The following is a 15,668-nucleotide window of genomic DNA, read 5'->3' on the forward strand; positions in this document are numbered from 1 at the left end:
TCAAATCTCAAATTTAAATTCTTTATTGTTATAAAACAAGAAAGAAACAAGAAATCAAATCTCAAATTTAAATTCTTTATTGTTATAAAACAAGAAAGAAACAAGAAAAATTTAAATTCTTTATTGTTATAAAACAAGAAAGAATAAAGAAGAAACGAGAATCTTCTATTCTTACTTTCAAATCTCAAATTTAAATTCTTTATTGTTATAAAACAAGAAAGAAACAAGAAATCAAATCTCAAATTTAAATTCTTTATTGTTATAAAACAAGAAAGAAACAAGAAAAAATAAAGAAGAAGAGTAGAGAGAATAAAGAGAGTAATATTTCTCTTGAGGATGAGAGATCATAAGATTGTCAGTACAATGAACAAAACCCCTCTATTTATAGAGGAAATTTACTCCTAGTCTGAGTAAAAGATGGATGCTTCAAATCCTAATAAATATCAAGTAGATCTTGATAGACATTCACTATAATGTAAATACATTTATAATACTCCCCCTTGAATGTCTAATTGGTAGATAATGTGACTCGTTAAAACCTTACTAGAAAAAATTCAGTAGGAAAAAAACCTAGTGAAGGAAAAAGAGTACGCATCTCTAATAATACGTATTCTGGCTGCCTCATTAAAAACCTTACAAGGAAAACCCAGTAGGACAAAACCTCGTAAGTAAAAAAGAGTACAACGCGTATTAACTCCTCCTAATGAGAACATCCTTGACCTTTGCATCTCGATCTTATGCAGCATCTTCTTGAAAGTTGCAATTGGAGAAGATTTGGTGAATAAATCAGTCACATTGTCAGTTGAACGAATCTGTTGCACGTTAATATCATCATTCTTTTGTAGCTCATGTATGTAGAAAAGTTTTGGCAAAATGTGATTTGTTCTATCTCCATTTATGAATCCTCCCTTGAGATGTGCTATATATGCTGAATTATCTTTGTATAAAATTGTGGGTAGATTGTCATATTTCACACCACATTTTTCTCGAATAAGATGTATCGTGGACCTCAACCATACACATTCTCGCTTTGCTTCATGAATAGCTATTATCTCAACATGATTCGATGAAGTGGCTACGATAGACTGCTTTGTATATCTCCAAGATATGGCAGTACAATCACATATAAACACATAGCCTATTTTAGACCGAGACTTATGCGGGTCAGATAAGTACCCAACATCAGCATGACCAATAAGATCGGGACTGCAATCTTTAGAATAAAACGAGCTCATGTGTTTTATCCCATTTTAATGTCTCATAGTAGGAACAAAAATATACCTTGCTAACAAATTGACTGAAAAGGCTATAGGCCTTGTAGTATTTGCAAGGTACATGAGTGCATCAATTGCACTGAGATATGGTACTTCATAACTAATCCAATTCGATATATTTTGAATTTCAGGAAATAATCTATTGCTTTTAAAACTCTCCAAGAGTTCCAATGATGTTCAAGCAATAACCTTATACAATATAAGGATTATAAATAAGTTTTCCAAAAACTTTTATATGCTTCAAGCAGTTTGAATCCTTAAAAGTTTTCATATAAGTTTTGTCAAGTGACAATATTCAACATTTCATGAGTGACATCTTCAAGTATCTAAACTACAAATCAAATAAGTTTTACGCTTACCAAAATGCATCATTTCATGTCACTTGATAAATGTTTCTACGTCAGCATGCTTAAATAAACGTAGAATTCAGATCTTCGTAATCTTTCACAATATTGTGCCAATATTGTGTCAAAGATATTGATGATATATCATTTTGTATTTTGAGATCTCATTACTTCATTATTTTCAGGTACATGAACCTCTCATAAGTTTTCATGAAGTGGTATGTCGTAGGCTCTTCAAGAGCTCATTGTCTTCTTATTATGATTATTTGCTCCTTATTTTTCAATGACTATTTCATTTGGAATCGATCAGTCTACCACACTTCACGCATGCATAGACTTTGTCCTTTAGGAACACAAAATAAAAGCACTTGCGCTTAATATGAGATACTTTCAGCATTTGACTTGAATTATCTTTTGGATGAGTATATGGTGATAATTCCTAACATATTTCACAGCGCTTATAATCTCCCCCTTATGTTAGGAAAACTAACATACATCCTCTACTTCTTTGAGGAATCTATCGTTGTGCATTATGGTATATTCATTAATCGTATACCGCACATTAAAATTATTAGATGGATTAATTGGTTCCCGACCTTGAATCAATCGAGAGGGAAGAAATAATCATAATTTATTGGTCTAATGCATACAAATTCTATAGCAATATATCATATTTCACATCAATACATTAAGTTTTGTTCTCATTAACAATGGTTTAGACATTTATCGAAGACATTTAATGCTAAACCATCATCATCAAGATGAATTATCTTGATTACACAATCTGAAAATTATTCTCAAATTATATTGAACAAGTAACTTTATGAATGTCAAACGTAGGTTGACCATGAATGTACATGTGATCATCTTATTGATGTCTGTTTTCAACATATCACATAATAGGTGAACGAACCCTTATTCACCTTTTATAATTTTTAGATTTGAAGGGATTCAATTCCAATATTAGTTGGTCCAACCAACTTGTCATGAGAACAAATGACATAAACAATTCTTGAAAAATCTTCTAGTTCTTCAATACATGCACATCTTCGAGATGTCACAATCGTTCATATCAATTTATGAACTTTTATTCTAGTAAACTCCAAATTTACCATGATATGTACTTTTTCTTTAGTAAATTTCAGATTTACTATTACATGAATAAATTTCAGATTTACTACTTTAGAAGTAGATTTCAAAATTATTCAGCCTCTTTCGAAGGTGAGCTGTGATCAAGTGCACGTTTGCATTAATAAGTTTCTCATTCCCCATGAATGGAATATAATCGTGCCTTAAGTTTATCAAATTATGATAGCTTATAACCTCTTTCAAGATTTTGCTACTTCAGAAGCAAAACGAGGCATACATATAATGTAGGAAATTTTTCTCTAGCATATCTTATAATCATATAAGCGTGTGAAACTATCATCACTTTTGATGATCATTATCATATTGTCCCTCCACGCGTATATTCGTGCATTCAATCACTTGTCTTCTTCCAGACATATTATGCACTGCTACCACATACACCTCAAGAATGAAGTAAGTTCTCATATTTCAGACTTATCATATATTGCTACCACATTCACTTCATGGAATGAAGCATATTCAATGGGTCAAATTTCATGACTTTTCATCAAATACCCATTATTTTGCCTTAGCCATCATAATATATCAATATGGTGCATTGAGATTCAAACTCAACGTCTTATCCATATAAAGACGTCTTAGGCATAAATCGATGAGACTTGAACCCAACATATTATCATCTATTTTGATAATATTGTTCTTGAAAAATAAATTCAAAATATAAATGGTTCCAAACCAATTATTTTTCCTCAGGTCCAACAATAATTATATTATTAGTAGCAAAAGACAGATAACATAAGGAATTACTAACCTTGAAATTACCTTTAGATTTATAATCTCACCTTATTTGACAGAATCTTGTGTTGATAATCTAAATTAGTTAGAGACTCAAGAACTTGTGTAGCCACGTACGAACAGATCTCAATTGGTAAGAGACTTCATACAGATCTCAATTGATAAGAGACTTCATGTTGATAACGTGTTATAAAACAAGAAAGAATAAAGAAGAAAAGTAGAGAGAATAGAGAGAGTAATATTTCTCTTGAGGGATGAGAGATCATAAGATTGTCAATACAATGAACAAAACCCCTCTACTTATAGGGGAAATTTACTCCTAATCTGAGTAAAAGACGGATGCTTCAAATTCTAATAGATATCAAAGTAGATCTTGATAGACATCCACTATAATGTAAATACATTTATAACATTTACCAAAAATTTTTTTTTTTGTAAGCATATTTTTGTATGTTATCCCAATCTAAATTAATCCGACTAGTAATAAAGGGATAATAGAGCCTAACATTTTTTGTTTAACACGGAATTTCTTACTTGGCTTCTTATTCAATGCTCGATATCCATATAAAAGTCTGATTAATTTAGATTTGTAAATGTACGAGCCTTGGAAGTATACTGGTGGGGCAAGTTTAAGGTGGTTGACTAATTTGTTTAACGACATTTTTAAGACTGCGAGAATGTCTGAGGTTTGGAGATGGAATTTTTAAGACTGCGAGAATGCTTGAGGCTTGGAGATGGAGTACGATGATTCCGTTATATAAAAACAAGAGTGACATTCAGAGTTGCAACAACTATAGAGGTATTAAGCTGTTGAGTCACACTATGAAGATTTATGAGAGGGTGGTTGAGCGAAGGTTGAGAAAGGTCGTTTCCATTTTAGAGAATCAATTTGGGTTTATGTCTGGTTGCTCGACCATAGAGGCAATCCACCTGATGAGGAGATTGGTGAAGCAGTATAGGGAAAGGAAGAGGGATTTGCACATGGTGTTCATCGACCTGAAGAAAGCGTATGACAAAGTCCATAGGGAGGTTCTTTGGAGATGCTTGGAGGTAAGAGGGGTCCCAGTGGCGTACATTAGAGCTATTAAGGACATGTACGATAAAGGGAAGACTTGGGTGAGGACGACGGGAGGAGACTCAGAGCATTTTTCGGTTGAGACAGGATTGCATCAGGGATAGACTCTTAGTCCTTTCCTGTTTGTGTTAGTGATGGATGTGTTAACGCGGGGTATTTAAGGTGAGGTGCCTTGGTGTATGTTATTTGCGGATGATGTAGTACTGATTGATAAGACGGAGGGGGGATGAAAAATTGGAGGTTTGGAGGCAAACCCTTGAATCTATGGGGTTCGGGTTGAGTAGGTCCAAGATAGAGTATATGGAATGCAAGTTTAGTGACTTGAGGTAGGAGGACAAAGTAGTGGTGAGGTTGGATTCCCAAGATGTTTGTAAGAGAGATAGTTTTAAGTATTTTAGGTCTATAATTCAGGAAAATAGCGAGATTGATGAGGATGTCTCTAAACGTATTGGAGCAAGTTGGATGAAGTAGAGGCTCGTCTCGGGAGTGTTGTGTGATAAGAAGGTGCCCCTCAAGCTTAAAGGCAAATTCTACAGAGTGGCAATCTATCCAACCATGCTGTATTGAGCGGAGTGTTGGTCAGTCAAGAACTCCCACATTCAAAGATTGAAGGTGGCAGAAATGAGAATGTTGCGTTGGATGTGTGGACTTACTAGAAGGGATAGAGTTAGGAATGAGACTATCCGGGAGAAGGTGAGAGTGGCTTCGGTGGTGGACAAGATGAGATAAGGAAGACTGTGATGATTTGGGCATATGATGAGGAGGGGCACGGATTTCTCAGTTCGTAGGTGTGAGAGGCTAGCTTTAGATGTCTTCAGGAGGAGTAGAGGTAGACCGAAGAAATACTGAAGGGGGGTGATTAGACATGACATGGAACAACTACAGCTTATTGAGGACATAACCCTAGATAGGAAGGTATGGAAGTCGCGGATAAGGGTAAAAGGCTGGTGTGGGTGTGTGGGTGGTAGCAAGTAGTTAGGAGAGCTCTTGTGTAGCTGGTTAGTAATCCTAGGACTGTGTTAATAGGTAGGAGCCTCTAGTCAGGAGAGTTTGGGTGTGGTGGGTGTCCTTGGTCTGTGAGTGTATGCTACTACTAGGTGGCCGGGTGTCCTGTTTCTTAGCTCGTATTTCGTATTGCTCTTATTTCTATTTCGTATTTCTCTGATATCTATTTTTATTATTTATTATTCCTTATTTCTATTATGTTATCCATCTTGCTTCATGTTTGATTACGACCTTGTGCACTATTCTTTATCTTGATCCGGGGGTCTATCGAAAACAACCTCTCTACTTCTTCGGAGGTAGCGGTATGGACTACGTACATTTTACCCTCCCCAGACCCCACTTTGTGGAAATATACTGGGTTTGTTGTGCTGTTGTTTGTTGAATGTACGGGCCACCTGAGGAAAATATTTCTTATTTAAAATTTGTTCATATTCAGAGCTCAAAACCCAAACATAATCACAATTGAAGATGTAACCTCCTAAATTAACATTTTTCTTTAGTTTCTCATTCGATATTCAACATTCAAAGTTAATTCAGATTTGTGCTACGGAGATTTCATTTGAGGAAAATACTCGTATCAAAGATTTAATCATATACGAAGCCTGATCTCGAAACATAACTTTCTATAAATAGCATTTTTTCTTTAGTTTTTCATTCGATGTTTTATATCCATATTATAGTATGATTAATTCATATTTGTGCCGCATAGAGTCCAATTCAGGAAAGTATTTAATATAAGATCTGATCATATTGAGCGCAAGACAAACCCTAAACATAAATTCCTATAAATAGTGTTTTTTTTTTAGTTTCTCATTCAATATTAATATTCACATTGTTATCTGATTAATTCAGATTTATTCCACATAAAGTCTTTTTAAGGAAAGTATTTAAATCAAAGATTTGATCATATTCAGAACTTGACCCGAAACATAACTTACTATAAATAACATTTTTCTTTAGTTTCTCATTCGATATTTAATAACCATGGCAATATTAATTCAGATTTATGTCACGTAGAGTCCTTTTGATGAAAGTAATTTGTATCAAAGATTCAATCAGGTCCTGCGTTTGATCCCCAAAACATAACTCCTATAATATTCACTATAGTATCACTAATTCAGATTTGTACCACACAAAATCTATTTAAGAAAAGTATTTAGTATCAAAGATTTGATCATATTCAAAAGTCGATTCCAAAACATAACTTCTATGATATATTTACAGTATAGTAGTATCAAAGATATTAATTATATCTAGAACTCGATCCCAAAACATAAAGTCTATTTAAGAAAAGTATTTAGTATCAAAGATTTGATCATATCTAGATGCCGATCCCAAAATATAACTCCTATAATATTCGTCTGACTAATTTAGATTTGTACCACGAAAAGCGTATTTAAGAAAAGTATTTAGTATCAAGGACTTGATTATATCATCCATATCTAACTAATTGAGATATGTCCCATTAGAGTCTATTTGAGGAAAGTATTTACTATCAAAAATTTGATCATATCCCGAGCTCGATCCCAAGACATAACTTCTATAATATTCACATTACAGTCTGACGAATTTAGATTTGCACCACGTGAGTCTATTTGAGGAAAGTATTTCATTATAAAAAATTTGATCATATCCAGAGTTCGATCCCAAAACATAACTTCTATAATATTCACACTATAGTCTCACTAATTAAAATTTATACCGCGTAGAGTCTATTTGAAGAAATTATTTAGTACCAAAGATTTGATCATATTCAGAGCTCAATCTCAAAATATAACGCCTATAATTTTCACACTATAATATTCACATTATAGTCTTGACTAATTCAAATTTGTATCACGTAGAGTCTATTTGAGGAAAATACTATACAATATTAATGATTTGATCATATTCAGAGTTCGATCGCTAAACATAACTCTTATAATATTCAAATTATACTCTGACTAATTCAGATTCATACCACACAGAGTCCATTTCAGGAAAGTATTTCATTATCAAAGATTTGATCATATCCATAGCTCGAATTTGATCCACTTAACTTTTCATTATTAAAGATTTGACCATATCCACAGCTCGAACCTGATCTACTAACTTTTCATTTGATTATATCCACGGCTCGAACCCGAGCCACTTTTTAACTTCCTATAAATAGCATTTTCACTCTCTTACGAAACACAAAATCTAATCTCTCTGAGATTTGTGTAGAGAGAGAGAGATGACGGAGAGAGATATCGACGATCTACCTCGTAACGCCGCGAACTACACGGCGTTAACGCCGTTATGGTTCTTAGAGAGAGCGGCGAATGTATTTCCAAATCGGAAATCGTTAATTCACGGCTCCGTTGAGTACACGTGGCACCAGACTTACCGTCGGTGCCGTCAGTTAGCTTCTGTTCTAACCAGAAACTCCGTCAACTTTGGTAGCACCGTAAGTTAGTTCTCTTGGTTAGTTTTTTCGTATACTAGTTTCTCGATACGTGCGTTGCAACGTGTATGGATGTATATATATATGTGTGTGTATCTTGTGTATGTTGTTTAGTTTTTCCATATACTAGTTTGTCGATACGTGAGTTGCAACGTGTATGAATGGATATATATGTGTCTTTTGTACGTTCATTGTTTTTGTTACTAGTAGATAAATATTCGAATTTTATGTAACTGTTTGTCACTACGTGTTTACTCTAAATCAATAGATGCATGAAATGTGTTTGTACATATGCGTATTTCTCATTTAGTTATGGTTAATTTATACAATTTTTTTAGTTTTTTCATATGCTAGTTTCTCGGTATGTGTGTTGCAGACGTGTATGGATGGATATATGTGTCTCTTGTGTATGTTGGTTGTTTTTGTTACTATGGGTAAATAATAGTCCAATTTTTATGTGTCGCAGCGTGTTTACGCCAAATCAATAGATTCATGGTATGTGTTTGTGTACATATATCATATATGTGCTCTCATTTAGTCATTGGTTAATTTATAGTACAAATTAGTAACTCGTTAAATCACTTAACCATGAGAAATTGGTTTGGTTTGGTGTAAACAGTCACAACTAGCTTGTTAGCCATCGATTTTGAAGTTGAAACTTGAAAATTGAAAATTAAGTTTTGAAGCTGTGATTTTTGGAATGTGAAGTTGTGTTTGGACTGCATTTTATTGAAAATGAATTCAAAGTTTTGTGAGGGGAAGTCTCAAAAGTCAAAAACGGGTCTGAGCGACCCGTTTAGCAACAAATTTTGAAGTTGAAACTTGAAACTAAGTTGTGATTTATGAAATTTGAAGTTGTGTTTGGAGATGCATTTTATTTTGATAAAAAATTGAAGTTTTGTGAGCGGAAGTCTCAAAAATTCCAAAACTGGTCTGAGGGTCCCGTTTAGTCATTGATTTCAAAGTTGAAATTAAGTTGTGATTGGACAGGCAATTTTATTTGGAAAAAATTTGAATTTTTGTGAGTAGAAGTCTCAAAAACTGGTCTGAGCGAGCTTTTTGGAAATCGAAAATATTTAAAGATAAATTTTCAAAATCTATCCCAATTATATGGCCAAACGCTAGCTAAGTACAGCGTACTTGTATTCACCTGGATGCTCTAGTAAGTAGTTTTGCTGCACTTGATTCGAGGGACTTTTGGAAGCAACCACTCTACCTCCACGAGATAGGGAGGTACACTCACCCGTAGATCCCACTTGTGGGATTACATTACGTACATTGTTGTTGTTATTGCTCTATTTAGTCCCTTTTTTCTGCTTGATTGGCAGGTTGCAGTTATTGCTCCAAACGTCCCGGCTATGTATGAAGCTCATTTTGGAATTCCGATGGCTGGAGCTGTTATAAATGCCGTCAATGTTCGTCTAAATGCACAAACGATTGCTTTTCTTTTGGGCCATTGCTCAGCTTCTATCGTCATGGTGGACCAAGAGTATTTTCCCTTGGCTGAGGAAGCTTTAAAGATATGGGAAAGTAACAGTAAAGGGAAATTCAAGGCTCCGCTTTTGATTGTAATTGCTGATCAAAACTGTGGTCCAATACCGGTCCAACGTGCTCTTGAGAAAGGGGCAATTGAATATGAAAAATTCATAGAAACCGGTGATCCAGACTTTACGTGGAAACCACCAAAGGATGAGTGGCAGACGATTGCTTTGGGCTATACTTCCGGCACAACAGCTAGTCCTAAAGGAGTGGTTCTGCACCATCGTGGCGCTTATATTATGGCTATGACTAATGCTGTGATTTGGAGTATGCCAGAGGGAGCTGTGTATCTGTGGACTCTGCCGCTGTTCCACTGTAATGGTTGGTGTTTTGTTTGGACACTCGCTGCGATTTGTGGGACTAACATATGCCTTCGACAGGTAACTCCTCGTTTCTTTTCCTGCCAGATCGTAATTGAGTAAGATGAACGGATGTAAGTGAATTGTTTATCTTTCACAATATCGCCTAACGCATTTAGAAAAAATGTAAACCGTGTAAAATGTACAGGGCTATAGCAGTTGTGTATATTATGAAAATTGGACACTAAGGCGCGGATTTGAAAATTAGAGGGACGTGATAGGAGTTTAGTTGAATTGTTTTCATTTCGCGTAGTATGCTTGAAGCAAATTGTTTGCATGTAGGTAAGCGCTAAGGCGGTTTACTCAGCCATAGCGCATCTTGGTGTGACTCATTTTTCTGCTGCGCCCGTGGTACTCAACACCATAGTTAACGCCCCAAAAGAGGAGACCATCCTTCCTCTGCCTCGTCTTGTGCACGTAAGCACAGCCGGTGCTTCTCCTCCTCCATCTGTCCTTGCTGCAATGTCACAGCGTGGCTTCCGTGTCTTACACACTTATGGTCTTTCTGAAACCTACGGTCCATCCACTCTATGCGTGTGGAAGCCCGAGTGGGATTTACTTCCCCCAGACGTCCAAGCACGTTTACACGCACGCCAAGGTGTCAGATACGTTGGTCTGGAGCATTTAGATGTTGTCAGTACGAACGACATGAAACCTGTCCCAGCAGACGGAAAGACAACAGGAGAGATCGTCTTCAGAGGTAATCTCGTAATGAAAGGTTACCTCAAGAATCCTAAAGCTAACGAGGAATCTTTTGCCGGGGGCTGGTATCACTCTGGTGACCTCGCGGTTAAGCATCCAGACGGATACATAGAAATCAAAGACCGATCAAAAGACATCATCATTTCAGGAGGCGAAAACATAAGCAGTGTAGAGGTCGAAAACATCTTATACCTACATCCTGCTATACTCGAGGTGTCTGTTGTTGCAAGGTCTGACGAGCAATGGGGCGAGTCACCTTGTGCATTCGTGACATTAAAGCCGGACTTGAAGAACACCGATGAACAAACATTGGCCGAAGATATCATCAGCTTCAGTCGATCGAAAATGCCTAAATACTGGGTTCCAAAATCAGTTGTGTTTGGACCATTGCCTAAAACTGCTACTGGGAAAATACAAAAGCATTTGTTGAGAGCCAAAGCAAAGGAAATGGGACCTGTGAAGAAGAGTAGATTGTAATTATAATGCTCCATAAATAATGTTGAACTATGTTATTAGTAAAATTATAATTGATGAAGAAAATAATACAAAAGACATCTTCTTATTTTGTGGTCGGCCCTTTCCCGGACCCCGCACAACAGGAGCTTTAATTCACCAGACTGTCCGTTTTTATCTTTTGATTTTATCTTTGTAGTTTTTCTTCATTTATTGGAGTAGCTCAGGGTCAACATTCTCTATGTGTCTTTTATCTTTGTTGTACATAAATAAGACTTAGAATTATGAGTCATACTTGAATGAAATAATGATGATTCATATTATCAGTTCGACTTGTTTGAAATTGAGACGTTATTATTGTGTTTGTTGTATTAGTTAAACCGTTCATGGAATTCGTATGTGAACAAAATAATTGTTAGTATCCCATTAACAGGAATTACTCAATATATTCTCACAAAATGGGGTCTGGAGAGGGTAAGTGTATGCAGTCCATACCACTATCTCAGAGTGGATCGAAAGATATGCGAAATTCGAGAATTAAATCTCCCAAATTTCTAGATAAATGCTTAAAAAAAAAAAGAGGCCAAGAACTATACAGAGTTATGTTGGCATATAAATCCCCTCCTAGGTTATATTCGATCACGAATTACCAAATAATCGACTAGTAGTACGACTCTTTTCTTCCTCCTATGCTTTCTTTTGTTCAACGACCAACTAAAATATTTTTTACTTCTTCAAAACTTGTACGTGATTGATGGAGTTAAGCTGTATTGAGGAAATTGTTAACCTTAGTTAATCTTAGTATTCAAAATTAGTCAACTAGAGTTAATTATGATATTAATTAAGTAAATTCAATAACTTAGATTAAAAAAAATTTAGAGACATCAATTACTAATTACTTTCTTTTGTGGCTTACGATTTACTTGTAAATACAACTGTCAATATGGGCCGGGTTCTTAGACTGGCCCAAATTGAATCAAAGGATTAAAGCCTGACCAAACTTTGTAATTGAATTCTAATTGAGATGAATTGACCCTCTTATTAATAGATTGAGCTTCTTAAAGTAATACTAATTATTTAACATGAAATTCAAAAATAAAATATTAATTCACAATCTAATTTCCAATTTAATTAATTCTGTGAAAAAATTGAAGATTTAATTTCAAATGGGCTTATTTGTGAGCTTCAATTTTTTTTTTTGATCGCCATGATGTCCGGCTTGCTTGCGTGCACCTCGACTAGTTCCATCGTACGTTTGTCATTTCTCACTACCAACAAATACCAGAATCTGTGAGTTTCGTAATTTTTGAAACGTAAAAGTTTCAATTTGTGAATTCGAGATATCGTTGGCTCGTCAACCAGCTTTATGATGCGTGTTTTCTACTTAGCAGCCATCACGTGTTTGGTTGAAGACATTAGGTATAACCAAGATTAAATTAAACAACAATCATGCGATTATTCATCTCATCTTTTTCTTTTGCATCCTCATAGCCATTATCACGTGAAATTAATCAAGACGAGGCAATTACTTTTACTTTTTCTTGAGATTTTTTTTTTTTTTTCAAATGATAGGACATAAAGATGTAACCTTATCTTAAAATAAGGTTGTTTTTAAGGTATGGAATATAGGGCTATCCTATGCCACCCTATCCCTTCATGTGATTTTTTTGTCTCTCAACATTCATTGTCTCCAAATGATGTCTCTTTTTTACTTGCACTATATACCAAATTGAACCAAAAAGTGAGTTGATTTTGTAACTAACAAAGAATTATTAGGTCCCATCATGATATTTAAATATTAGTCCTTTTATGCTTCAATGTTTTAAGCAGAGAAAAAGGTTTGAAATATATTTAAATTTTTTGACAAAATTTATTGGAACACGCTTCAATTTTGCGAGGGTTCTATAATTTCCCTAGATTATTTTTTACCGTATTGGTGTGGCACGTATTTGTCAGCTGGACCACTCCATGAATATACACACACCGAGCGTGTGAGGGTTTGAATTGGTCTAACTAAGTAAATATATGCAACAAAACTACGGTATAAATGGTTTTGGGGATCATAAGACTTCTGCAAAGTTGAGGTGTGTTGCAATAAATTTCGTCAGAGTTTAGGTATATTTCAAACCTTTTGCCCCTTTAAATAACCTATGGTATTTGATATATACTGCTTTCTTTGTATTTACAAAAATACTTAGGGGTCGTTTGGTTGAAAACAAGTTATACCGGGATTAGTTATGCTGGGATTAGTTGTAATGGGATAAGTTATGCTGGTATTATTTTTTAGTGGTTGTTTGATTTGTGGTACTATAAATAATATATAGTGCATTGTTTGTAGAAATATATTGTTTGTTTACAAAAATATTTATATGGTTTTTTTCCCCCATCAAATTAGAAATTCATATGTCTCTTTTACATAGCTAGAATATGTCTCTTTTACATAGCTAGAAATTCATATATCTTTTTTCCCATCAATATATTATTTGTATTTATATATATATTTTTTCTCTTTTTCCCATCCGTAACTATGGCCATTGGTTCTCATCGCCTATCTCAGCTGGTGTGTTGAGTCCATGATTCAATATATCAATTTAGTAGATATCAAGAGCCTAGCAGCAGCAAGCAGAAGCGGCATAAATTTTACTGCACTATATATATATAATCTATAATCTATATCTATATCTATATCTATAATATATTAAAAGTGTGAAGACCTTTGGAAAAGTGATTTGAACTTTTTGCCCTTCATTAAAAGATTATCCTTTAGATAAAAGCATCTTTTTACTATTTACCTAATAATATTTAATTAATTTTAGGACTTCAAACCCAACTAAAATCGAATCCCCCCCCTCCCCTTTCTTTGTTAGGACTACGTGTGTGTATATATATATATATATATTTTAAAATGAACTATATTTTGTATTAAATAAAAGGAAAGTAAAAGTCTATCAAAAACTAAAAAAGGTTAAAAAAAATCACTCTTATTTGTGTTAGTTTAGTTTATTTGGAATTTAAAATATTCTATTATTGATAAATAATTAATGAAAAAAGTAAAAATCAATCATATTTATATAATTTCTTTATTGAAGAAAAAAGTTTTGAACTTCTATAAATTGAAAATTCTTTTAGAAAAATACAATAATATCTAATATGAACATATGGAACAAGATATATTTATTTTTGTTCTTAAATGATTCTTTATTATTTGATTTGAATTTTCTTCTTTTTTTTGGTCGCCAAGATGCGTCAAAGAAATATATTTTTGTAATATTTAATTTACTTAGATGCATTGATTTCGTGGTTTTCTTTTTTCCAATTCTGTAGGTATCTTGAAGATGAATGATGATTATGATGATATAAATAATTAATGATCAAAATTTTGAGTCATATAAAATATTATGATTATTTTTTCTTTCTAAAACACCAACCGTAATTTAAGGGGTTGTCAATATATTTTACACCTACCTCATTTGTATCTTTGATATTTACAACTACTATATATCTAATTAAATAAATTCTCTTACTATTTGAATAAATATCGTATTTAGTGTAGCGTTTAAATTCATTATAGTGAGGTACACGCGTGAGGCGTGTACACCTAAACTAGGTTATATATATATATATATATGAGAAAGTGAAAAAAAAAAAAGGTTTGGGGGTATTTTTGTCATTTATAATTTTATCCAAGGATAAATTAACTTGGGATAACTTATATCACCAAATATGTGGTATAACTTATCTCGGAATTATTATTAGTATCGGGATAAGTTATCCCGAGTATTGCCAACCAAACAATGTATAAAAAAGTTTATTCCGGGACTATTTTTTTATCCCGGGATAATTTACCTTAGTACCTCACACCAAACAACCCCGTAAAAATTCATTAAAACACTTAAAGATTCACGTATGGAAATTCGGCGATAAAGACCGGTTCTATTAATTTTATGAGCAAACAACATAAATTTTGACAGTTTGGAGCTTGATTATAGAAAATTCTGACGTTTTACTTAATTAGTGAAAATTCTAATTTTGGATTTGTCGAGGTACGTAATTAACTCCCGATACATCTAACGAAAATACATTGTTTTTCTTTGTAAAGATACATAATTGACTCCCGATATTTAAAAAAAAAATTATGCCTGTCGAGATACATAACACATCCAACGAAGATATATATTTTTTTTGTAAAGATACATATTTTGAGTCTGTCGAGATACATAATTAGCTCCGGTATATTCAACGAAGATATATAATTAGTTGGAATTTTTGTAATAACTTTATATAAAAAGTGAAAATTTATATAAATATGATAAGTTGAGGTATATGTTTATGTTGTTTATTCTAATTTTATAGTAATCATTATTGTTGGAAGATGTCTAATTTAATTAAACAAAAATGAACTAAAGTGTTATAATGCAAAGATCGGATAACACCATTGTTATGTGTCCTTTCTATGGTTTTCTAAAAAATGAAATTATGGATTAAGGAATTTAGGATAAAAGCTTATCTGAAATTTTTTGTGGTTAATCAATTAGATACTTGGATTAATTTAATCCACTCAACATCTTAATTAATTAAACACATAATTTTCATATCAAAATTTGTTTC

The 15,668-nt window shown here is 33.6% G+C and overlaps 1 protein-coding gene across 1 annotated transcript; it reads left to right on the forward strand.

Moving 5' to 3' along the window:
* The first annotated feature begins 7,490 nt into the window (after positions 1 to 7,490).
* LOC107851004 (acetate--CoA ligase CCL3) lies at positions 7,491 to 11,295 on the forward strand. The gene is made up of 3 exons (XM_016695883.2): positions 7,491 to 8,010; positions 9,336 to 9,926; positions 10,188 to 11,295. Exons 1-3 carry the CDS (start codon positions 7,798 to 7,800, stop codon positions 11,082 to 11,084), a joined length of 1,701 nt encoding a protein of 566 aa, XP_016551369.1. The 5' UTR covers positions 7,491 to 7,797; the 3' UTR covers positions 11,085 to 11,295.
* The last annotated feature ends 4,373 nt before the right edge of the window (positions 11,296 to 15,668 follow it).

The sequence above is a fragment of the Capsicum annuum genome, chromosome 12, assembly GCF_002878395.1.
Source record: "Capsicum annuum cultivar UCD-10X-F1 chromosome 12, UCD10Xv1.1, whole genome shotgun sequence".
Taxonomy (NCBI): domain Eukaryota; kingdom Viridiplantae; phylum Streptophyta; class Magnoliopsida; order Solanales; family Solanaceae; genus Capsicum; species Capsicum annuum.

Coding starts and splice junctions, on each gene's coding strand:
- LOC107851004 (XM_016695883.2), top strand. CDS start 7,798: ATGACGGAGAGAGATATCGACGATCTACCTCGTAACGCCGCGAACTAC. Junction 8,011..9,335: donor CCGTCAACTTTGGTAGCACC/GTAAGTTAGTTC, acceptor CTTGATTGGCAG/GTTGCAGTTATTGCTCCAAA. Junction 9,927..10,187: donor CTAACATATGCCTTCGACAG/GTAACTCCTCGT, acceptor GTTTGCATGTAG/GTAAGCGCTAAGGCGGTTTA.